The sequence below is a fragment of the Pteropus medius genome, unplaced genomic scaffold (assembly GCF_902729225.1).
Source record: "Pteropus medius unplaced genomic scaffold, Ma_sr-lr_union100, whole genome shotgun sequence".
NCBI lineage: Eukaryota > Metazoa > Chordata > Mammalia > Chiroptera > Pteropodidae > Pteropus > Pteropus medius.
The window spans coordinates 1718814-1744077 of NW_024342466.1; the positions used below are offsets into that span (position 1 = coordinate 1718814).

General features: G+C 44.6%; 1 protein-coding gene across 2 annotated transcripts in view; it reads right to left on the reverse strand.

Moving 5' to 3' along the window:
• DRC11 (dynein regulatory complex subunit 11) overlaps positions 1 to 25264 on the reverse strand; it is a 122793-nt gene that overhangs the window by 83443 nt on the left and 14086 nt on the right. Inside the window, exons 4-6 of one of the 2 annotated variants that reach the window (XM_039860213.1) lie at positions 24689 to 24880; positions 19212 to 19283; positions 3378 to 3583 (exon numbers count right to left, since the gene is read on the reverse strand). In XM_039860213.1, coding sequence (XP_039716147.1) covers positions 3378 to 3583; positions 19212 to 19283; positions 24689 to 24880 — 470 coding nt within the window. The remainder of the gene's footprint in view (positions 1 to 3377; positions 3584 to 19211; positions 19284 to 24688; positions 24881 to 25264) is intronic. The other variant, XM_039860224.1, reaches the window with a different exon arrangement.

Below are 25264 nucleotides of genomic sequence, written 5' to 3' on the forward strand. Positions count from 1 at the left end.
GGTTACGTTAGTTACTGTGTAAAGCACTTAGAATTCCTGGCACCGAGTAGGTGCTCAATAAATGTTAGCTATTATTGTTGTTTTAAGTTAATGCGCCCCTAACGTATCCAATCGCCACATGGTTCTAATTCCGAGGGAGGCCGCGCTGAGCTCTGGGCAATGAGTCCCGCCTCCGAGGCGGGGGTCCAGGCGTATCAGAGGGACCGACGTCAAGGGGAGGACATTGGTGCCTGAAGGACAAACGAAGCTCCCGCAACTGAAATCGCATTTCTAAGGCTGCAATATTTGGCAAAAGTAGCTATTTCAAACAGTTCACCTTTCTATAGGACAATAAACACCAGTGTCACACTCTCCAGAAGATGCTAGGCCCTGGGAGCATAAGTGTGAAGCACAGGCAAACAGGAGGGTGTAAAGGTGACACTCGCTGACAGCCTGGTGTCCCTTTGAGACATGAGAGTGTGACTACTGGACGGGCAGGAAGTGGTAGCTACGTCTCCACCATGACTATACATCCAAGAACGTCCCAGAGAATCAACGGAAAAACCATTAGAACTAACTCGAGAGTTTGGTTAGGTAACGGCTCAAATTATATAAAAGCATACACTTAATAATAATAGAAAAAGACATTTGGAGAAAGTCTTATTTAAAAGAAGAAAAATACTTATAAAATTCATAAGCTCAGCAAAAAGCTTGAAGGCCTTTTACTTGCGTGCTCATTCAGTCCCCATGGCTGCAGAGGCTGTTACTGTCTCTCGCAGGTGGCCTGGACGAGGCTTGGAGCAGGGGGCCCGGGGCCCAGGGCCAGCCAGGGTGTGGCCAGCAGCAACAGCAACTGGGCAGTGGGTTCTTAATAACCGTTTTATTTCTCTCCTGTTTTTTTTTTTTCCCTCTTTCTAGCATTCTTACAGGCCAGTTAAAAAAATAAAAGGCCAGTGACAACTGGGAAGAAATTTCTGCAATAATATGTCAAAAAAGCTTTAGTATCAGTAATATATCCCGGTAACATTTTGGAGAGCACTTCAAAAAAGACATTACAAAGGGAAGCAGATAAATGACAGGGCAGTCCCCAGAAGAAATGCTATTGACAAAAATACAAAAGATTCTTCCACCCCGCCCACACACATTAATAAAATAAATACAAATTAAAAGATTGTTAAGATAGAATTTTTCTCTTGTGAATATGACAAAAGCTTAAAGAGTTAATAAATTCGTTAACTAGTGCTTCCGTGCGATAGAATGTTAAGTGACCATTAAAAACCTCTTTTGGAAAATATTTTCAGGACATGGGAAAAGCCAATGTTAAATTTTTAAAAATTTGAGAAAAGATACATAAAAATGTAATCAAAATATATATGATAAAAAAGACTGAAATAAAATTTAGCAAAAAATTTAATAATAGTTATCTCCGTATACTAAAATTATAACTTTAATTGTCTTCTTTAAACTCCTCTATCTCACAAATTTTCTATAATGAGCAAATGTTACCTTTAACATCAGTAAAAAAATTCCTTTAAAATAATTAAAAATTGGCTTAAAGAAAAACAAATCCTAAAGAAAACAAAAACAAAACCCCAAAACCTACTATAACTCCTGTTGGTAACTGTAAGTATTAATTAAATAATGAGCTAAGAATAAGCATTCTAACTGTGGGAGTGTATGTGAATCATAACTTCTAGAAATTTCTTAAGTTGTCATTGTGTGCCCTCCTGGAATTTAGCCTGAGGACCGCTCATATTTCATGTTTCAAAAGACAATATTTGCTTTTTATTTGTCTTTGATTTAAAAAAGCAAAAACAACAACGAGAAAAGGATTTTTATCAAAGTCGATCAGATAAACGTAACCCAATTATGAGGATAAAGTCGCCCTCGACCTTTCGCTACTTCATAAAGAGGAAGCGCCACGTCTCCGTGACTCACATGCAGCAGGCCCGTGGGAGCCGCTCTGACTGGGCCTGGAACGGGCGGGTCACAGCCCCAGGGACTGGCCAGCCGGGGCGGGTCTTCAAAGGGAACCAGGGGGGCGCGGAGGGGGAGGGGCGCTCCCCTGTGACATCAGGGCCCGCAGAGGTCTCCCATGACCCCCACCCCCATCCCCAGCACCTCTGGTGGGCAACTCCCACGGCTCCCTAGCCCACAACGAAAAGACGATTTCGCGGGCGTTACATTGGTCTACTTTTTAAAATTTTGGGTGTTTTAAAATGTTTATTTTGGACGATCCCACATTCATTGCTTGTCTTCCTTCTAAAATATTTTTAACTAGGCTTTTTACTATAGGAATAATACTTATTGGGGGAAAAAAAAGACTTGGAAAGTACGGTAGAGTATAAATGAGAGGCGACGTCCCTGGTCTAGGTCCCAGACATAGCTGTGTGTTTCCAGTGTCCCTTCCAGAGATTTTCCAGGCACACGGAAACATATAAAGAGTCAGACGTGTGTATAAATACACAGATACATACGCATGTGTATGTATGTATATATTTGGGATTTTAATTGTACACAGAGCTTTCAACTTAGTTTTGTCTCCTAAAAATAAACTGGATCTTAACATGTAAGAATCCCGTCACTTAGAGGAAATACATCTGTGGACACCTGTTCTCTGAAGTGCTGTGGACAGGGAGGAAACTTCCGGATAATAAAAGCTCATGAACCCAGTTAATCTTCATTAACTGTGAAAATCAAGGTTTTCATTACAACCGACGCAATTTAATCAGAAGACAGGTCACTGGAAACACGCCTTTCTACCTAAATTCTCCCGATCACGCAAAACCATCCCGAGTCTGTGTCCTGCAGACACGACAGTAATCGGACGAGGAGGATGGGCGGCCATGCCAGGAGCTGGCTCGATTCTCGCAAACGCGCGGGGTTTGGGCACCGCTGTTCACAGCACCCCGCGTCGCGTCTGAACGGGACTTGTCAGTCGTGCTGGGGAGGGGGCACGTGAACGAGGAGATGGTCACGATAAATAAAGTAGAGTGATAATGGCCTAGCACACAGGCACGAACTCTGCGTTTCCTGGCATCCTCGTGAAGAGCTATGAGTCGTGTCCTCTGTCACAGCTGAGAAAACTGACCCATGAGACATTAAACCACTTGCTCAAGGCCACACGGCTATTTCTCGGGAAGCCAGCCTCCAGTCCGTGTCCTTAATCATCATGCAAACGGCCTGGAGGAGGACCGGGGAGGCCCGCTGTTCAATTTCAGGGAGTCAGAGATGCATTATATGGACCGCATTTTTCAAAGAGGTAGGTCCTGAATTCTTGGCCCCGACATTTCACTTTTCTAAAATGAAGCTGGAAAGCCTCGTGAGTCCGTAGAGATGAGCTTCCGGGCGTGCACACACACAGGGCCTGGGGGGCACCTGCACGCATGCGCACTCACCTGCACTCGATGAACCAGTGCCGGATCTGGTCCTGCAGGTTCTCCTTCATGTCCGGGCCTTCCACCACCTTGAGGTCTCCCTTGATGGTAACCATGGCTTCTTTGTAGTCTTCCTCGTGCTTTATCTGCACCTCGTTCCGCAGGCAGGTCACCTTTTCAGCCTGGATTATCGTGGCACTGACTTCATCGAACAGGGGAGGTGGATTCTGGAAAGATGAGCCCAAAGGTTAGAGGTTACAAAGGACACACAGCTGGTGAAAAACAGTAAGCGCTAATGAATTACGTCGCCATCTTCCTTGGAGTCTTACCAAAGGTGGGTAAGAACCTCATGAAGAACACAAGAATCAGGAAAATCTGAAAATGTGACTCACCACAACAGCGGGGCGTGCGGGGAGGGGAAGACGGGGTTCACTCCACACCGTTTCCCAGAATCTGGGCGGTAGGGGTGTGTAAGTTTGCTTGAAAAATGCATTTTCAGTAAACCTTTAAAAAAGATCAGACAGAAAGTAAACCTTTCCCCAACATTCTTGGTTACTGGGAGGACAAAGACTATAAAGTAAGAAAGTATTTGAAGCAAGTTAAGAGCTGGTGAAAAGTTCAAGTGCTCTCGTTTCAAGAAAGACGACACCCAAATCAGCTCTGCAAACATCTATTGTTAAAGACCTCTGAAGAAGGAAATGCACAGCTGACTCGAGGCAGTCGCTGTGAGATCTGTCTTATCGTTAGGGTGATCGCCCTCAAAATCCGCAGATCGGCACGTCGGCAAATGTCTGGCGGTCGACTGCCAACCGACTGCATCCGGCAAGCGAAAACATGAAATAATGTTGAGTCGGAATTCCTTTTCTTTAAAATCCCCGAGAAATGCAGCTGGGAAAGAGTAATGCACGACAGAGCAGGGAACGATGTCAGATCGTCTATAAAAGTGCTACGTTGTGGGTTTGGACGGAAAGAACTAATAGGGGCTTGGAGAGAGGAAACGCGAATGTGGCTTGCGGTGCTGGGAATCACAGCTTTGCGAGCGGGAAGACAGTTCCCCGTCACAGGAAGGGGTGACAGTTCCCCGTCACAGGTAGGAATCCTGAGCTCCAGGGAGCGCAGGGATTCAGCCCGGGTCATCTAGTAAATAAATAAAAGGCAAATTCAGCGGATTTTTATGAGCTGGACTCAGCCCATAATGACTTATGAGAGCCAACTGATACATTTTTAGGAATGGCGCGAGCTGGTTTTTAAACACAGCCGTCTTAGAATGCTAAACTATATAAACTTATAATTAAATTATAAGAAAACTAAAGATGATCCATACGAAAAGCTCACCGCTTCCCAGCTGTTTTTACTGGACGTTACTATCACCTGTGCTCCTGATATCGCGTGAGTCTGGTGTATCTCAGCGTTGAAAATGTCATGTGATGGTGTGCGACTGTGTGTCTTCCCAACTGTGTTTATTCGGGGTAGTAGCTTGAAGTTGGCTGCGGTGGGAATGTTTACACCATGCACATTAGCAAATGCTATAAGTCAGGGCTCCATGTATTGTCGGGGTTTGACTGTATAGACTTAAGGAAGTGGCAGAAAATAATAATGCAGATAAACATAAAAATGCGCTATGTCTATATCAGTTACATTGTGACTAGCACAAAACATTGAGGAAATGTTCTAGTATTAAAAGCTGTAACTGATTCAGCAAAGGACTGCCCGGCCTTAGAAAATGATGACTGAGTGACATCCTGGCGTACACTTTCCATCCTATTCAATAATGCAAATGAAAATATCGATCAATACTCATATGAGAACTACATTTATTTATCGTTGCACCCACAGGCTGACGACAGATACAAGAGTTCAGTAAAACTCAAGGAAAGTGTTTTGTGAGAATCGACAGGCTACGTGAAATTTGCAACACAGTATTGCCTATTTCATGATTTGTAAATTGTGTGTACACATTTTTACATCAATGAAATGATATATACATACGTTTTCCCTCAAGCCAGCCAGGGTTCAGCATCACCAGCACAGCACTGGGCACAGCCAAGACCAGAACCCAGTTGTCCTAGAAAGTCCTCCCGTCACTCATCTGCACCTCTGGTCACCTGCACCCTGCCCACAGCCCACCTTCTGGGAGCCTTCCTTCCCACGGAGGCTATGTGGTATGGGGTGGTCAGAGAGCCCTCAGAATCTGGGGCAAAGCTGACCTCACAAGACTTTTGTCGAATCCGAAGCATAAAAGGAATCTCCTCTTCTCGGAAATGGGGACAGGGTAAGTCGTGCCACTGAAGGGGAGAGAGAACGTGGCTGCGGGTGACGGGGAGGGGCGAGCTGGGGGACGAGCGATCCCAACACCCGCATCCACCTCGCTGGCTCCCAGCCTGGGTTTGTGCCCCAGGGACCTTGTCAGTCGGGTGAAGCCTACGGATTTCTCAAAATAATGTCTTCGAATGCATAAAAATAGAACACGCAGGTTGATAAAGGAAACCAATTCTACTGACACACGGCTCTGTCTGGTAACGCTTAGCCTGGGGTCATGGGTGACTGGCAGGAAGATCGCAGAGGTAGAGTGCCGTGTTCCTCACCTCGTAGCCTGGATTACCGTGTACCTGTCAGCGACATGACTGCGGCGTTGACCTGTCACCTGGCTTAGGTGGTATCTGTCGGGTTTCCCCCTCTAAGGTCCCTGTCCCCACCCCCCACCCCACACTGTCCTCTTTGGAAGGAAGTCGCTACGCATGGCCCCCTTTAAGGAGTGGGGAGTCAGGCTCTCTTCTTTGAGGAGAACTGAAAATTATATGGAATTCTTCTGTACAGAAGATTTGTCTCTTTTCCCACACTTATTAATGGATTAAATCATTTCTTTTCAGCAGTACGGACGCGTGGATATTTCTTTTTCACTTTGGGTTATAATCCAATGCTACTTGACTATTTCGCTGTTCAGATTGTCCCAGTTCTGGTCCTTGAGAGTCAGCTCCTGTGCTGCTCTGAAAAACCTCCATCACTGTGTGCGTGTTTGTTTTACACGTACACGATCTAAACGACTTCAAGTCACTGCCTCCTCGGTTGCTTCCTATTTCCCCAATCCGAGAACGCGATATTGGAAAAGGCGAGTCTCTCCAGTAGACGCTGGGGAAACTGGATACCCACATGCAGGAGGATGAAATGGGCCCCTTATCTCACACCACATACGAACAGCACATCGACACGGGTTAAAGACTTCACGGCGAGACCGGAAACCATCGCAGTGCCAAAGGAAAGCGGCCGAAGCTCCTCGGCGTTGGCCTTAGAAACAACTTTTTGGATGCGATACCAAAAGCATAGGCGACAAAAGCGAAAACAGACCCGTGAGATGACGTCAAAGTTAGAAACGTCTGCCCAGCAAAGGAGACAATCGATGGCGTGAAGGGGTAGGAAAAACTCCAGGGGACCCTTGAACAACGCCGCCTGCGTGGCCTCCGGAGGGTCGAGAGCTAAGCAGAGGAAGAGAGCTGTGGCCTCCCCGCTGGGAACAGACTTTCTCTCCATCCCCCTCCGGAACAGGATGGCACTGGCGCCCCACCATGCAGAAAGCCAGATAACCGTGCGCCCACCCCGCCCAGTCAGCCAAAACTCCCGGACGCAGCTGTTCCGTTCCTTAAAAGTTTTCAGCATCAATATGTTTTGAAGTTTCTCTCTCGTCAACAGCACGTAACTAGATTAAAAAAAGATGCAATCTGAGAATTATAGAAAAGAGAAATTCATTCATTTACAGGGATAAAATACTTACAGCTAATCCTGCCAGTTTATGTTTTCTAGCTAAAAAGCATAAGATGGCAAGAAGTCTTCTTTTCCTACTTTTTATTGGGTTTATGGAGTGAGCTTTGTGCGTTCTTGACGTGTAGTGGTTTAGAAATTACGGATCTTATTTTTAATCCGCCAGTTATTCTTAAAAATTCAACATGTCAACACCCATATTTCTAACTTGGTCTAGAATCGATCAGCACCTACGCGGTTCCTGTGAGCAAGTCTAGGACCTCTGCCTGCATTCACTCTTCTTCTCCCAAACTTTCACTCTATAATCACAGATTGAGATTAATTTTTTCAATCGGTAACTATTTAAATCTAACCAGGAGCTGCTCTGGCTTCTCTGTTTACTCTTCGTCTTGTATTCAGTTTTCATTTTGCTGAAGCATGCCCTTGAGTGTAGCTTTCAGAGTGGATACGGTCACCCACACATATTCTAAGTACTTTCATTTCTAAAATGTCTTCCTTTGGCCCCTCCCACTTGCATGGCAGTGGGGTGGCTACCCTCGAGGATACTTTTAACATTCAGAGCTGCCAGGGACTAGCTGACAAATTTATCGTTGTTCCTTTGTAGATCGGCCGTTACACTCTTATCATGACTCACGCTTGGAGTTTTGAAAGTTCACTGAAATGTGTCTAGGTGTGGGCGCTTCTTCATTCATCGTGTTCTCCCTTTGATGGGTCCATTAAATATAAAGAATTTTGTCTTTTCCTCTGCAATTTTCCCTTCTATTCTTTTTCTTCATTTCTCTCTGGTAACAAATATTAGATAAATGCCAGACCACCGTTTTCGCATTTTCCATCTCCCCTTTACCTATTTGTGATAGGTTATAGGTTTCTTTAGTTTTATCTCCTAGGACTGATTTGGCTCTCGGTTATGTCCATTTATTATCTGAATTTATTTATAAATTTAAGGAGGTTAACATTTGGTTTGCCATTTTGATTTTGATTTTTAATTTTCCCAGATTTTTCCCTAATTTTATATTTGTTCTTTTTTGTTTTTAGGAGTCCCTTTGGAGAATTTTTTTTTTTTTTGAGAGGCAACATATCCTCAAATATACTAGTGAGTTATTTTCTACAAGTTCTCCTTTTTTCCCCCTCAAAATTCTGAAGTGGTTTTAAAAAAATACAGATTCCCAGTTCCATCCTGTGTGTGAGGAGGAACCAGGAAACTAGCAGTTCTGGAAAATCTTCAGACGATTCTGATAATTACTCAGGTTTGAGGAAATACGAACTGCTCTAGAGAAGAGTCTTGTAACCTACAGCCGACCAGTCAAAACTGAGTCACTGGATGTTTTTGTAAATAAAGTTTTATTGGAACATAGCTGTGCCCATTCATTTACATACCATCTGTGTCTATTTTCATGCTACCATGACGACGTTGCCTAGTTGTCACAGAGACTGCACGGTCTGCAAAGCCTAAAATAATGATGACAAAGTGGGAGGAAGAGGAGAAAGAGGCAAGGGGAGGGGGAGCAGGAATCAAAGAAGGAATCAAAGAAGATGATGCAGGTATCACTTCCTGAGCCCCCACTGTGCACGCTCACGCTACAGAAACCACCTCTTAACCCGCACGGCGATCCAGCCAGGCAGTATCATCGCATAAGGATGTGGAGCCAAACGGCTAGTTGACGTTCCCAAATTCACACAGCCGGCAAATGGCAGAGGCAGGAAACAAGTCCTAGAGTATCTGAGCCGAAGCCATGCCCTGGGATGTCGGGGCCAAACGCCTGGGGTTAAGCGTCGCCTCAGCCACTTGCCACCTCTGTGAGTTCTTACGGGCACTGACTCCCTTAACGCCTCGTTCCCTCCTCCTTACGCCGGGAGCAGCGTTGGGCTGTGAAGATTGAATAATGGGACCCTCTCCGTAAAGCCCTGTGTGAGGCCTGGCGTGATGGCACCAGGTGCATCGACACGGAGCGGGACGGAGCCCAGGAATGGCAGGGAGCTGCCTTGTGCAGAAAATTCCAAGGATAAGAGGAGAGCATTGAAGTCTATTTCAAAAGCTGCGAAACAAGTATATGACAAAACTCAAGGCCTTATTTACAAAAGACATTGGCAAAACTCTAAATTTAAATCGATTACTTGGAATAAAAAGATCATCTGACTCAATTCATGTCGTATGCTAAAATAAGTTCCAAATGGACGAAGCAGTGAAATGTAACAAGCATGTCACACACACACTAATACTCACACAGACACACACACACGATCTCCAAGAAACACCTAGGAAACTCTGGGAGTGATTTCTCAACTTGAATCCACAATCCAGATGCTGTTAGAAGGCAGCGCCCACTTAACGACATAAAGTCAAATGAAGAAGATGAAAAGAAAATCGGACATGATGGTTTTACACGCGCATCAGAAAGACCGAGGAAAGCCAACTGCCCCAGTTCAGAACAAAGAGACCACATGACTTTTATGTTAGGGAAAAACCCCCCGAAAACTCCTTTAAAAGCGAATCTAGAATGAGAACTATAGAATGACTTTCAAGAGCGACGTGAAAGACAAACTCTGAGTCGCCTGGCCAGTTACCGCGTTCCTGGCTGGAAACCCACCCCTCCCTCTGGGGCCTACGCTCCTAACTCTTAACTTCCACATTTAGGAGATGAGCCTTCCTTCGAGGCCGGTCTCCTTCTAAAATATACTTTCAAGAAATCTTACTTTTTCTCAAAAAAAAAATAAATAAATAAAAAATCGCCCACCCTACAGGTGCTCAAAGGCATGGCTTTATAGCATGTATTCGGCGTCCAAATAATGAGGTAGGCGTTTCCTTTATTTAATCACTTAAAAAAGTATCCAGTTTTTAAATCTCCCAGGTAATGTTTTTCATTCCTAATGTTTACATTTTAAATGGATGAAATGAAGTTTACAATTCTTTAGATACGGAATTTTATCTAATCTCTCCAAGAACTCTGTTAAAGACTATCCTTTTCATGAATGTGCTGAAATGGATCTCTATTACGAAGGGCCCGAATGTCTTCGTCTCCCGATTATGCATCAAATCGCCCGGAAGTCGGGCGTTGGCATGGTGGCTCCCTTCTTGGGCAAGCCCCCACGTGGTCCTGCTTCTTACGGTGATTTGTCGCAAACGTCTTTTGTAGATGTACACACACGAACCACATTTGCGCTGGACCTTTCCCGTCATCCCTAAAAACGAAGTCATGAGTAGGTGACTGTGATTTGTGTCCATCAATAAGGGGGTATGAAGAGCGCAGCTAGAGTCCTAATGCTTCCACCATCTTTGAGTGAGACAGAGAAATCTCTCAGGTCAGACTGGGATCTCACCATAACCCCGCTGACGCGGTCCTCTGTCCCCACGCTCCTTCGCTAGAGTGCTTCACTCACGTGCGCACCCATCTTTGAGGTGGAAACGAGGACGTGACATCCCACTGAGCAGGCGAGGACACTGGGGCTCACAGCTAAATGACTTCCCCAAGTCATCTGCGTTAAGGAAGAAGCCGCCGTGGGGCTCCCCGACTGCTTCGGCTCTGTGTTCCTCCTGTCCTGTTAACACGTGTGTCCTCACGCGTGCTTCTCGATATAGACTTTCTCTGACGAAAACACATTTGGGGCCATTTGGAGCTTCCTTATCCAGTTGCTTCTGCATTTAAAGGTCATCGTACATTACGGTCGTACATTAATGAGCAGTTTCTCCTTTGGGCTAAAATGTCTTTTCCTCTTTAGCAACTTTGGTCACATGGAATTCAAATTTGTGAACTCACCGCATAAACAGCAACTCATTTAGAAATAAATTACAAATATTAAGGGGAAATAGAGAACACGATAATATACAATATATTGAAATACATCAGCTGTAGAATAATGCATCTTAATGAAGGCTTCCCATGTGAATAAACCATTATATTTACAAGCTTTCTACAGCTAATGACCCGGAACTAGATAACGAAACCTACGTCTATGGCGAGGTCCTCTGTCAGCAAAAATATACATATTAATAATTGATGTTGCTGTAAAAACAGGACATAAGATGATGCTTCCCGGGTTTGTGGGGAAATAGGACTCTGTGGTCCATTAACTTAAAATGCTTATCTAATGTTTCATGGGCTTTGTCTTTAAAAATCCATGTTCAAATTAGTGAGATAAAATGGGCATTTGTCCACATGGAAATCTGTTCAATTTATCAGTCACAAATACACTTGCAAATAAGTGATTTAACGAGGGTGACTCTGTCGTCCTCGTGGGGGGTTCGGTTTCTTCGCCGTGCGTGGCTGTCCCTGAAGGCGAAGCCAGCAGCGAGGGCGAGGCGAGCATCTAATGACCACCCTGTGGGGTCCCTTGCCGTCCTCGGTGGCAGAGATTAATTAGCCCCGGCCGCCCCCTGAAGGCAGCGCGTGCATCGGGAGGCCGTCACCCTCAGCTCGTCCGGCCACGTCACCTGCCTCGCTGATCCTGCCCATGAAATGAATGCCCCACGCTGTGGGTGAACTGCCCCTGAGTGAGTCCACTTTAAGATCGTGTGTGTGTTAGTTTATGAGAGTAAGCCATTTTGTTTCATCATTTCATTTCAGAGTGATATATCTGCATTTATAGATCTGCGTTTATCCAAATCCACCTCCTCATAAAGACGAAGCCAGCAGAAGTGGAGAAAAGATCGTGTGGAGACTCAGAGCCGGTGGTTCTGTCTACGCTCACAAGTCTTTATTTTAGGATGCCACAGTTTTAGTGGGTGAAAAGCCACTAAAGAACACCAAATTTTCAACTCCATTCAGACTAATTTCTAAAAATATTTCAGTGGTTTTAAAATGCGCTTAATTGGGACAGGGGCTGGAACACAGTCTCGTTGAGCTTATAACTGATTAGCGGTGGAAGCTTAGCCTGCTACTTGTGTGTCCTTTCTTTGAAAATGCTTTAAAATAAACCCTTCGATGGCACTTCCAGTTTGCGAGGCACTATTTCAAGCGGTTTACAAATACTTACTAACTTATTCCTCATAGTAGCCCGAGGCGTAGGTGCCGTTATTATTTGCTTTTTATACATGAGCAAACTGAGGCACAGAGAGGTCGAGGCGCCCGTCCGGGGTCGCACGGCCGGAGTGGCAGGCTGGTCCTGGCACTGAGGCGTCCGTTTCTGGACTCTGCTTCGCTGTTTCTCTCCATCGGCAGGCTTCTTCTGACTGAAACCATTTTGTCTGGAAACGGTTTTTAATGGGTACTATTGATCGCACCTTCTAAAAAGCACGCGTTTGTAATTTTACATGATGTTGCTGCTCTGCCTCGCAAAGAGGCTGCCCGGCTGCCTCTCTCCACAGCAGTGCACGGCAGACTGTTTTTCTGTCCCTTGCTAGCATTGTGCCATTTACCCTTTTGATCCCGGCTCTTCTCGATGGGTAAAAATGGCCATTTAATAAGCATTTCTGAATCGTGAATGAATGGTGCGAACATCTAAGCCCAGGATTAGAAGCCACTGGAAGAAAAATAACAGCTAACGCTTCTCGGGTGCTTACTGTGTGCGATTCGTCAGACGCTATTTGAAACGCTTTGCAGAGATCAGTTTCTTTAAAACTTAACTCTGTGAGCAAAGCGTGATGATGATCTCCATTTTGTATAAGTGGACATCACGGCACCGAGAAGTCACGTTACCAGACAAGTTCACACAGCAAGTAAACGGCGAAGCCAGAATCTGAACCTGGGCTGGCTCCAGAGTTCATGGTCTCAACCACTTAGAGGACTTTGTACTGGGCCTTAATCTGAGATAAATCAGACAAATTTCCTGCCTTAAGATGTGGAGTAAAAATACTGGGACCAGGAGACAAAAGGGAGGATAAGGAAAAGAATTCTTTTCATCGTTTAATTTCTTTTTTTTTTAAGAAAAAAATTTTTTTTTATCCCATCTACCTCCTCCCCTCCCCCCACACTTCTGTAAATCACTAATCACTTAATTTCTGATGACCTGGAGACCTGGCACAAGGAACAAACAGGACAATCACAATAATAAAAACAACTTAAAATTAAACTAAAGGTTCCCAAGTCACTGGATTGTAAAAACCCAAATAATGGAAAAGAAAATGGTAACTTTTCCTTTTTTCCCCCCAAACCTCTTGCAGTGGACTTTTGAAACCGCAGAGATTATTCGTGTCATCAGTGGAGCCCTGGTCTGCTTGCTGAGCCTAAGGGCCTGTCACACACACCTGTGCCGGGATCACCACTTATCCCGGTTTGCAAACTCCCTCTGGCACAGCGCACGCAGTGTGCGTGTGTGCGGGCAGCACCTGCCACCTTAACAGCCCTCCCCGTGCCACTGGATGAGGCAGCTGCACATTAGACTCAGACCTGCTGCTCCAACACCACGGCTAACGAATCTCGGCAGCAAATAATAAAGGCCCAGATAGGATACATTTTGAAATCAGTGTGGCCTGCACGTTTTATGCTACAACTGACTTTGAAATATTTCGTGTTTTGTTACAGAAAAGTTGATCATGCTTGATAGTTTTCCATGGTAGGAAATCATTCGGTTGTCATGACAACGTCCTGTAATGTTCCAACAAGATCAACATCAGCCATCGTTCCTGGAAGTCCTTCTCACAGCTCTGCGAATTCGGTAGCCCTATTCTGCTCTTACGAAGAAGAAACTGAGGCTCAGAGAGAGGGGAGGTATGTGGCTCGAAGTCCCCCCGCTGCCCACGTGGTAGATGGGCACACATTCCCGGCTGGCCCCTGGGCACCTGCTTCTTCCTCAACAAGGCGGAGCAAAGCCTTCAAAGAGCCCATGCGTTGAGACAGGCACGCCTTTGCAGGATGCCACCTCCCCCGGGACACTCACGGAACGGCTCTTTTGTATTTAAAATATATTAACAAAACTAAAGCAAAGCAAAACGAAACCCCGTAAACAGTGGTAAATCCGTCTTTTTGAGAATAAACTTATATCTAGAAACAATCAAATGTCATTTGAAGACGAATATAATGAATAATACGCATGACCGAGTTGGATGACATGGTTTTGGCTGAAATTAAAATGGGATCATTAAAGAGCGTTTCATTTTGATTCTTTGCTCATTGTGGCTTGGATGGCCACTCCCTGTGAACATGCTGACCGAGGGCACGGAAGCGCAGGACACTGCACACCGCCTTCCCAAATGCAGCCCGGAAGGCAGTGCTCGCTGGGCGCCCAAGCTCCTACTCGGTTGCGGGTATTCGCTTAATAAGAAAGAAGTCTAATTTACTGACCAAAGAATAATCTGGCATGAAGCTTGTTTCATGTCAGGATTTGAAAGTGAGCAGGGTTTTATGGTGCTTCGAGGATTCAGTTGATGCATTTCAACGTGACAGTTCTTTCTCTTTAATAAGCACCCTCCCCCCCACTGTTCATTATAATGCAAACATTGATAGCTTCGGGGTAACATAAAATATATGATGGTCATGACTGCAGGACACATTATTTCGAAGGACCCGCGGAAGGAAATGTATTACATTCATTAAGTTTCCTTCCTTGATCCACTCCGTTGGCTGTGCCAATTAAAATAACTGCACGTGAATTTTTAGAGTGCTGTTTATTTTCCTTTGTAGATTTTAGAATATAAATATTTAAAATGGCAATATCGAAAAAATTTATATGACAATGGCAAGAAAAACATTTGGTCAGGAATTAAAGGCATAATGATGTTTCTTGCTCTAATTCTGGTTTCAGTGACTAACCAGTCACCCCTGGAAATGTGCCAGGCTTCCAATAAAGACACAAGCTCAGTTCTGATGAGATAAGTCAGTGGTTTCTACATGGGCGTGATACAACAACATGAAATAAAGGAAAAATGAAAACTTAAAATGAGTGAACAATATCTTAATTAGTGATATAGTGAAAAACATTTCTTAGACTTGGGTAATTTATTTTTATGGTTATCAGTCAGTAAACACAAGATATCATTCTTTATAAATTGAATCCATATATTTCTCAACAGCGTAAAATTTCAATAACACGTGAATATCGAGAAGAGACGTACCAAAAAAAAAAAAGCAAACTGGAGAAAGTCACATTTAATAAAAAACAGACAAACTGCTCACTATACTATCCAAATTCTGTATTGCTGAAAATAGATTTTTTTTTTTAAAAAGTGAGCTGAGCAGATATAAACTACAAAGTAAAACAGAAAAATCATAGTCAGAAACATGTAATTTTATCTTCCTGTGGTATCGATGTAAGATACTAAGACCCCAGGATGAAGAAATGCCATCTGGCTGGTCCCTAAGCTCCTGGCGTGTAAACAGTGAACGCAGGTGGCGTCGTAAGGAATCTGTTGAATCGAAATCGCTGCTGATGTAGACTTTCCCGTTACGCTTAGACCATTTTCAGTGGATCTGCTGCCTGCGAGTTTGATATTTAAAGTAGAAGACTGGAGGTGACTGTTGTTTTTATCGTTATATCATATGCCTGTGTGCCCCTTAAGGGCGGAACCGAGACACAGTGTCACGTCACGACCTATCCACATGACGTAGCCAACAAACGATCCGTGGATCGTAGGAGGAAAAAAAAATGGTAATATTCTATGGCCATCTGCTTTTATTTTTAAATGTGTAATTTTTTTCCCCAGCTAATGAAGTAACATTTAAGCATTTGGGAAAATATAGACAAGTATAGACAAAAAAAATCTTCCAAAGTCCCACATTAAAAAAATGAACACTATTTGAATTCGGTACATTTCCCTTCTTTCTTTTGTATGTGCATGAATGTGTGTATTCATGTTTAGTTGAAGCATAGTTATGTACAGCTCTAACTCCTGTATTTTCACTTTGAGCATTGTCATGTCATCGTAAATTAGTCACGAATATATGTTTTCAATGTTGGCAATTACCACATTAATGCAGGCCCGTCACCAATTATCTAACTAACTATATCTCTGTTCTAGAACACTAGCATAGCTACTTCCAATTTTCATGATTAAAAACAGCACCAGAAAACTTCCACGCACATAAATCTCAATTTCTGATGACTTCCTTAAGATAGAATTGGTGGTGAAGGACGTAAGTATTTTAACGGTCTTGTTGCAGCCTGCTAACGGTCGTTCAGAGAGGCTGAATTGATTTAACTCATGGATGAGAACAAGCATTGCGTAACACTCTTGTCAATAATTATAACTTGCAAAATCTTTTTTTTTGTCGCATAAGGCAGACACAACTCGCCCTATTTCACCAATTCTTAGATGCATCTTTTTTTACAATTTAACATTTCTAAAATTAAGGATGGATGTGTATTATAATGAAGGATGTTTTGGTTTATTTGACTAAACAATTTTTCTTTAATGGCAAATAAAAATCATGATGTATTTTACGATCGATAACATCTTAGATTCAATGAAATATTGTATCTCGTTTAGTTTTTAATTTATCTTTTTTGGGTTATTTGTGAATAATCATGATTTATGTAGAACCATTTCGGTATACATGTCAATGTTCCAGTAAATTTTTAAAAAATTGTGGCGAAAAACATATAACATAAAATTTACTATCTTAGCCATTTTTAAGTATGTTGCTCAGTAGTATTAAATATATTCACACTGTCGTGTGACAGATCTGGAGAACTTTTTCATTTTGCAAAACTAAAACTCTGTCCGCACTGAACAACTCCCTATCTCTTTCCCCCCCAGCCCTGGGGACTACCGTTCTACCTTGTTTCTGAGTCTGCCTACTTTAGATACCGCACAGAAACAGATTTACAGTGTTTGTCTTTTTGCGACTGACTTATTTTACTTAGCACGATGCCCTCAAAGTTCATCCATGTCGTGGCCTGTGTCAGGATTTGCTTCTTTTTTATGACTGCATAATATTCCACCCAGTCATGTTTTTTTTTTTTAAATTATAAAAATCTGTGACAGCTGGCAGAGATCGCTCACTCACTTGATTCTCATAGCATGACTAAACGAATAGAAAATAAAAGATGGGCCGGCATCCCCAGGGATTTTCGAATCCCAAAATAAATGTTGACTTATTTTTGAAATTCAAAGATCAAAGGGAAAGGAAATCAAGAAACTAGGTGGTAAAGTTTAAGGTATTTTTAAAATCGTATTTGCCACTCTGGCATGATTTATCATTTTTTAAAGACAATAAAGCCTGGATGTCACAACTGAGACTTTGCAAACGCGTGCGCAGTGACACGCTGCCCTTCACCAGGAAACCACGCTCTTGCAAGTGTCTGGGACGTGTGGGCGACTTCCTTCACCAAGCAAAAGAAGTCGCACTTTCCAATCCGTGCTGACGACAGAGGCGGTGCACGGAAGCCTTGGGGACGTCGGGGTGCAGGGCCGGAGGACAACGTAAGGACTCTGAAACCGACTGTTTTACCATTTCCTTTGCCGTTCAGAATATGCCATTGTGAAGTCAGTGACAATTACGCAGCGATACCCTGAATGTGGGAGTAAATTATGGTTTTTTCTGATATTAATAATATCACTGATAAGATATTTTAATTTAAGCCCTAAAATCTCAGAAAGGAAATTTTAATATTTGTATAAAAGACCTAAGGAAATGCGGCTTAGACAGTCGCGTTTATGGCCGACCACAGAGTAAAGGGACCCACAGGGCCTTCCGCTCTGCTCCGCGTCAGCCACAGGCTGGAGCTCACATGATTCTTTTCTCTAAAAGTAAGAATGGGCGCGCGATACTCGAAAACGTAACAAACGCAAAAAGAAAAGAATGATATGAAAGGAACCATATCCATTAATTGGTAAAATAGTATAAACTGCATTTACTTTTTCACTTCTTGGTACCTGCTTCTCACTGGACCCAAAATAACACAGGGACTTTGAAAACCTCAGCATTCGCCACGGGGGCTGGTTATGCAGGTATTGGACCTCTTTGCTCAGTTTTGATACGTATACTTCCCTAGATAATCTCCGTTCAATATTTTCTAACTTATTACCAGAGTAATTCATATTATCTAATATTCTGTAAACCTGTCAGTGAGCATCTGTGGTTACGTACAGAGCATTTGTGTTTTCTTTCCTTCTGTTCTTGACCGGCCTCACCAGAGCTCTGTATGCGATTAGTATGTTCAAAGTCCCCGTCGTTGTATTTATCAATGTCGCCATTTCAATATATTTATCTGGGCATGAGACACGGGGCGCCAAGCGATGTGGCTCACCCCAGCGCCTCTAACTCAGTGCTGGAACGCGCCCCTCGCCCAGGAGGGGCTAGGCAGAGGGTCCTCCTCGAAGGCCTGGGGTTTGGCGATGCAGGTGACAGAGGGAAATGACCTTGCACAGGACCCAAGAGTCCCAACTCTCCTCACCTCCTGGCGCTCACGCCCGCCTGTGCTCCTGTCACCTGAGTGTGGCTGGGCCCTGTGACTTGCTTCTAACCAACCTGAACAGGCCACTCCCGCGGTCACCGCAGGGGATCCTAAGCATCCACTCGTTCCCTCATAGGCTCTGGCGAACCACGTCGCCGCATGCAGAGGCATCTACGGCCCGAAGCTGAGCGAAAACAGCCCTTCCATCTGATGGCCACCAGAGCTGAGTCCCGTCGGTGGCCACACGAGCCTGCACGCCGACCCTTCCCACTCGGAGCCTCAGACGAGACCCCAGCCCCAGCCGACATCTGGGCTGTAGCCTGTGGGACCCCGGCCAGAAGACCCCGCTAAGACGTGCCCAGACTCCCGGCCCACGGGGACCAGAAGAACAAACGTGTATGTGTGAGCCGCCGGGTCTGCGGGAACACTGTCACCCAGCAGGAGATAACTAACCGATTCAGTAATCACTACAATCACCCCAAAAAGGCGGCTCTATCGGCGCAAACCCATTCGCACAACCGCGCACTAATAAATTCACGTGCACGCCGGCATCGACGGGGACAGCATCCGGCGCGCGACCCAGAGCCTGTTTCCACGTGTGGCGTGGTCCACAGATTCTCCCAGAGACCCGTGAACGGACGTGCCCCACTGTCTCCGGATCCCCCGGGGCAAGCGTCTGTGTCACACAGGTGACTCCATCGTCTTCAGTCACTGATCACTTATTTTGATTTCCTTTCTGCCCCCGAGAGCTCTCTAAGGAAGACACGCGTCTCACGGATTGGATCGTCTTTAAGAAAAGCAGATGCGCAGTCCGTGCGCAAGGACACTCACCATTCCCAGGAATACCATCTCCTCTTGCCGCTCTTTTTCTGTTTTCTTACTTTGACAGAAACCACGCCAAACCTGAAAACAAAGACACGGTTACTTGTTTAATATATAAAAAATAAAGGACACACTGTCATAGTTTCTCCCCGTAAACTGCAGGTTCCGAGTGACATAATGGCTATGCAGTCAAGGTCGTGCACGTGTGTGTGTTGATGGAACAGTTTCCCTTCTGTGACTACAGGTAGAATTTCTAAAGAAAGAATGAATTACAGGAGTCATGCACACTGCTGTCTGAGGACCCAGCTGCGGACTCCGAAGCAGATCCTTGTCCCAGCGCCACCCTACTGAACAAGGGGTACTGGAGGCAGCCCCTCCACCCAGGGACCAGATGGGACCCATACTCGCCCACCCGGGTAGCAAACACTGCTGACTCGGCGACAGCCTCACATCTGTTAGAACGGCTACTGTCCAAAAGGGATGACAACGCTGGTGACGATACGGAGAAAAGGAAACCCTTGTGCACCCTTGGGGAGCATGGAACGGGTTATGGCCATTACGGAAAACGGCGTGGAGGTTACTCGAAATAAATTAAAAACGGAACTGCCGGATGATCTGGCGATCCCATTTCTGGACAAATAACCAAAGCAAATCTAATCGGTATCTCAAAGAGGTAGCCGTACGCCATGTTCACTGCAGCATTATTAGTGATAGCGAAGACATGGAAACAGCCTAAATGTCCGCTGATGAATGAGAGAAGAAAATGTGCTGTATACACACAAGGGAATACTATTCAGCCATAAAAAAGAAGGAAATCCTGCCAGTTGAGGCGACATGGGTGGACCCTGAGGGCACTGAATAAGTGAAACAAGTCAGAGAAAGAATGTATGATGTCGCTTATATGTGGAATCTAAAAATACTGAAGCTGTAAAAACAGACAATAGATTTGTAGTTACCATGGGTTGGGGATGGGGCGGGTGACAGAAATGGGTGAAGGTGGTCAAAGGCACAGACAAAGGTAACTTAATTCTGGGGACATAACACACAGTACCGTTAACAATGCAGGACTTAAAAACTCAGATCTTTAATGTTCTCACTAAGACAAAACGGTAATTGTATGAGGCGATGGATATGTTGATTAACCAAACCGTGGCAATCATTTTACAATATATCCATGTACTGGATCATAATGCACATCTTAAACTTACACAATGTCATATGTCAACTAAATCTTCATCAAGTTGGGGGACAAAAAAAATGGCCTATAATACTGAGATACTATAATAGTGAGATTTCTCAACCTGGGTTTCTTCCAGAGAAACTTCTAGGTTGCAGAAGTGTAGGGGTAGATCTAAGGGTTAAATTCATGGTTTAAAAAACCCCCCAAACTTCTGCAGTAACATGGGGAACTATACTACAATAACGTCCAAGAATTGTACAACTCAAGCTGTGAACTCAGATGATTGTTTAAAACTACATATCCCCACAGAAACTTGACAGAAAACAGTTTCTTATATGTCTCTCCCCACCTCCCCTTACTCCCATTCAAACACAATTAAAGAGTCCTGATCTTTCCACTCTGTTTCACGTCCTTATACTTTCTCTCTAGCCAATTTCTAATTTGTGTCACATTGCATCTTATGCATTTTCCTGTAAGCAATGTAATCTCCATTTGAAAAAAAGATGGGGTACAAATCAACGATGCTCATCTGACAGAGGGAAGGAAACCTCAGTCCCGCTTTTAGAAGGGACATCGAGGTTCTGATTACAGTGATGGTCGCCGGAATTTTGTGTGAATAACACATGCGTTGGCAAGCTAGCAAATGTTAACCCTCGCATCCCTTCTGTAATTATACGTGTGTGTAGATGTATTTTTAAAAATTCATTAAGAATTTATAACCTCACTGAATTCTTACCAACATTCTTTGCAACGATTATCAATGACCTTTAAAAACATTAGAAGAGGGCTTCTGGTCAAGGTGGCGGAGCAGGGAGCCGCTGTGCCAACCTCCTCCCACAACCACATCACAATTACCGCTAAGCTACAGAACCACCACCAGTGAGAACCGCCTGAGGTCTGGCTGAGCAGGAGTCCTATAACTGGGGACGCACAGAAGAGGCCACCTTGAGACTGGTAAGAGGGCAGAGACGCGGAACGGGCTGGTCCCATGTTTCTATGTGGCGGTTGAGAATCGGGTTGAGAATCGGCATGGATGTCGCGGCTGCAGAGGTTCCCCCTGAGGAGTGAGGGGTCCTGGCCCCATACTAGGCTCCCAGCCCAGGGTTCCGGTGCCGGGAAGAAAAGTCCCCACGATCTCTGGCTGTGTGGAGGCCGAGTGGGATGCAGGGATGCGGGAATCGCAGACTTTCCTCTTAAGCGCCCAGGGGCGGACTCACTGCTGTTGGACTCGCTCGGTCTGAGCACCAGCGTGGGAGCCCCAGCTTGAGAGGCGCCAGGGTCACACGGGGAGGAACCGGGTTGTCTGGCTTCAGGGCAAGGGCTGGAGGGGCGGCTTTCTCCCAGACAGAAGTGCTGACATAGGCCACTGTCCCTTTGCTGGGACCTCTCTCATGTGGCAAGCAGACACAGGGGCCGTCATATGGAGTCTCCATCACTTGGCTGATGCCACTCACTCCACCCATGTGATTCTTTGAGGCCCCGCCCCTCCTAACTTCCGGTCCTACCCAAGCCACTTCTAGTGGCTTTTCCATATAAACAGCCTGTGTCGACTCACGCTGAGGATTTCCCTAAAATCTCTCAGAGGTTCACAAACCCCAAACAACAGTACCTGGCCTCGGTGTGCCACCGACCCTTTGCTGAGCAGCCCCAAGCCCGGCACTAGTGGCAGCTGGCTTCAATTTACAGCTAAGCCTCTCCCAGGTGCCTCTAATGCCAGCACAATTGGCAACATCTGCAGATAACTTTGTAGCTCATACCAAGTGGCCCTGGGCAAGGCACAGGCAATAGCTGAACTTGGCTGACACCAGAGCCCCTCCCAAGAGGTCCCAGAACCAACACAACCAGTGGTCAGCTTCAGACCACCCCAGAGCACCACCCAACCATGTCCGCAAATGACACACCCAATGGGCAGACTGAGCAGGCACCAGAGCCCCAGTAAAGTGAATCCTGCTCCGTAGGGTCAGCTCCCGCACAACACTCCTCCAGCGTAGTCACAGCCCGTCCTCACGACCAATCAGCCTGAGGATCAATCTCTCTGACTGACGCGCGAGTAGCAATCAAGGCTCAACTACAACCAGAGGGCACACACAACCCACACGAGGGACACACGTGCAGCACATGGCTCAGGTGACCAGGGAGACGGCACTACTGGGCCCCACAGGATACCTACTACATAAGGCCACTCTACTAAGATCAGGAGACATAGCAGCCTTACCTAATATGCAGCCAAAATGGGGAGACAAAGAAACATGTCCCAAACGAAAGAACAAAACGAAGCTCAGGAAAAGAACTAAACAAAATGGAGGCAAGAATCTAACACACGCAGAGCTCGAAACTCTGGTTATAGGATGCTCGATGATCTCAGTGAGAACGTCAACAAAGATGTAGAAAGCACAGAAATGGAGGTAGAAAAAGAACCAGTCAGAAATGAAGAAATCATTAAAAGGAATCGACGGCAGACCAGACGAAGCAGAGGATCGAACCGGTGATTTGGAAGAGAAGGCAGCAGAAAACACCCAAGCAGAACAGCAACAAGAAAAAGAATCTAGAACAACGAGGATGGTTTAAGGGGCCTCTGGGATAACATCAAGCGTACCAACATTTGCATAATAGGGGCATCAGAAAGAGAAGCGAGAGAGCCAGGATTTGAAAATCTAGTTGAAGAAATAATGATGGAAAACTTCCCTAACCTGGCAAAGGAAACAGACGTTCAAGCCCAGGAAGCGCAGAGAGTTCTAAACAAGATGAACCCAAAGAGGCCCACACCAAAACACAAGATAATTAAAATGCCAAAGGTGAAAGACAGAGAGAGACTCTTAAGTGGCAGGAGAAGAGCTGTTAGTTACCCACGAGGGAGCTCCCATGAGCCGGTCAGCTGATTTCTCAACAGAAACTTTGCAGGACAGAAGGTATCAACGCAAAATATTCAAAGTGATGGAAAGCAAGGACCTACAACCAAGATTACTATACCCAGCAAGGTTATCATCTAGAATCAAAGGACGGAGCTTCCTAGACAAGAAAAGGCTAAAGGAGTTCATCACTGCCAAACCAATACTACAAGAAATGGTAAAAGGTCTTCTTTAAGAAGAAGAAAAGATAAAAAATTTGAATAATAAATGGCAATGACTACATATCTATCAACAATTACTTTAAATGTAAATGGATTCAACACTCCAATCAAAAGACACAGAGTGGATAAGAGAATAAGACCCTTACATATGCCGCCTACAGGAGACTCCACGTTGAAAGACATAGATGGAAAGTAAAGAGATAGAAAAAGATATTTCATAAAACTGGAGGGAAAAAAGCTGAAGAAGCAATACTCACACCAGACAAAATAGACTTTAAAACAGAAGCTACAGCAAGAGACAAAGAAGGACCCTGGAATCCCACTGCTGGGCACTTATCTGAAGGGACCCAGGGCGCTACTGTGAAGGGACGTGGGCATCCACATGTTCACTGCAGCATTATTTACAATAGGCCAGATACGGAGGCCACCTGGGCGTCCATCAGTGGATGAATGGATAAAGAAGAGGAGATATATGTAATACATATAATATTACCTAGCCCTTGAAGATAAGAATGAAATCTTGCCATTTGCAACAACGTGGATGGACCTAGAGGGTGTCGTGCTGAGTGGCTAAGTCAGACATAGAAAGACAAATATGATTTCACTTTTACGTAGACTCTAAAGAACAAAATAAGTTAACTAACAAAACACAAACAAACTCACAGATACAGAAAACATTTCGGTGGTTGCTGGACGGGAGGGGGATTATGGGGCGGGGTTAAAAAGGAAAAGGGATTAAGAAATAGACATTGTTAATTACAAAATAGTCACGGGGATGTAAGGTACAGCATAGGGAATATAGTCAATACTATTGGAATAACTGTGGATGGTGTCGGATGGGTACTAGATTTATCAGGGTGATCACTTTGTGAGCTCTATAAATGTCTAATCACTATGTCGTATATCTGAAATTAATATAATATTGTATGTCAACCGTAATTGAAAAATAAAAAATTATCGAAAGCAATCAAACCTCAACAGTAAAACAAAAAACATTTGAAGAAAATGCCCTGTGTTTTATACCTATTTATAATTAAAAACAAACAAACAAACAAACAAACAAACAAAAACATGATCAAGCTTAGTTAATAGTTTCCCCTGGGTAAGATAATTAATCTTTCTGGAATCGAATCCAGTTCTGCTAAAGGTAGGATTTTGGAATTCCGAGCTCCAGAGCTGACCGCCACCGCGGTGAGCACCTCCGGCTGCGCCCAGCTCCGGCGCCCACATCCTCACCTTCTGAATGTGCAGTGCGGCTGCCCCCACATCCGCCCCTTTCTCTCCAAGGAGCCTGGCTTGCTTTGCTCTGTATTCTCGAAGGAAGATCTGCTTCATGAATATCGCTCTCAGGCGACCCTGCCGCGCCCTCTCTGCGATCTGGATTAATTTTATGGCCTCTTCTAGGGGTATACTCTTTCCAGGGTATTTCTGCAAAAGGCATTTGAGAGAAATCAGGGTTTAAACATGTTAGGTGCACCAACGGATCCCGGATACATCACTCGCTACTTCCAACCCAACCTTGCAAAGCATTCCCAAACTGTTGCTAAAGAGTGTGAGAGCCGCTCAGTACTAATTATTTTCCCATGAATTATGTATATTTTGATAATCTGCCATGTTCGCGCTGTGGTCCCATTTTTAAGGATTCCTTAAGCTTTCCTCTGCCATTCCAAACAAAATCCTAATTAGCTGTACAATATTTTATGTTGGCTGAGAATTATACTAGGAATGCCAATAAAATGGATTCAAGGAAACTTGAAATTGCTACCGATGTTTCATTAACTTAAAAGTATAAACATAAATTAAATACACATC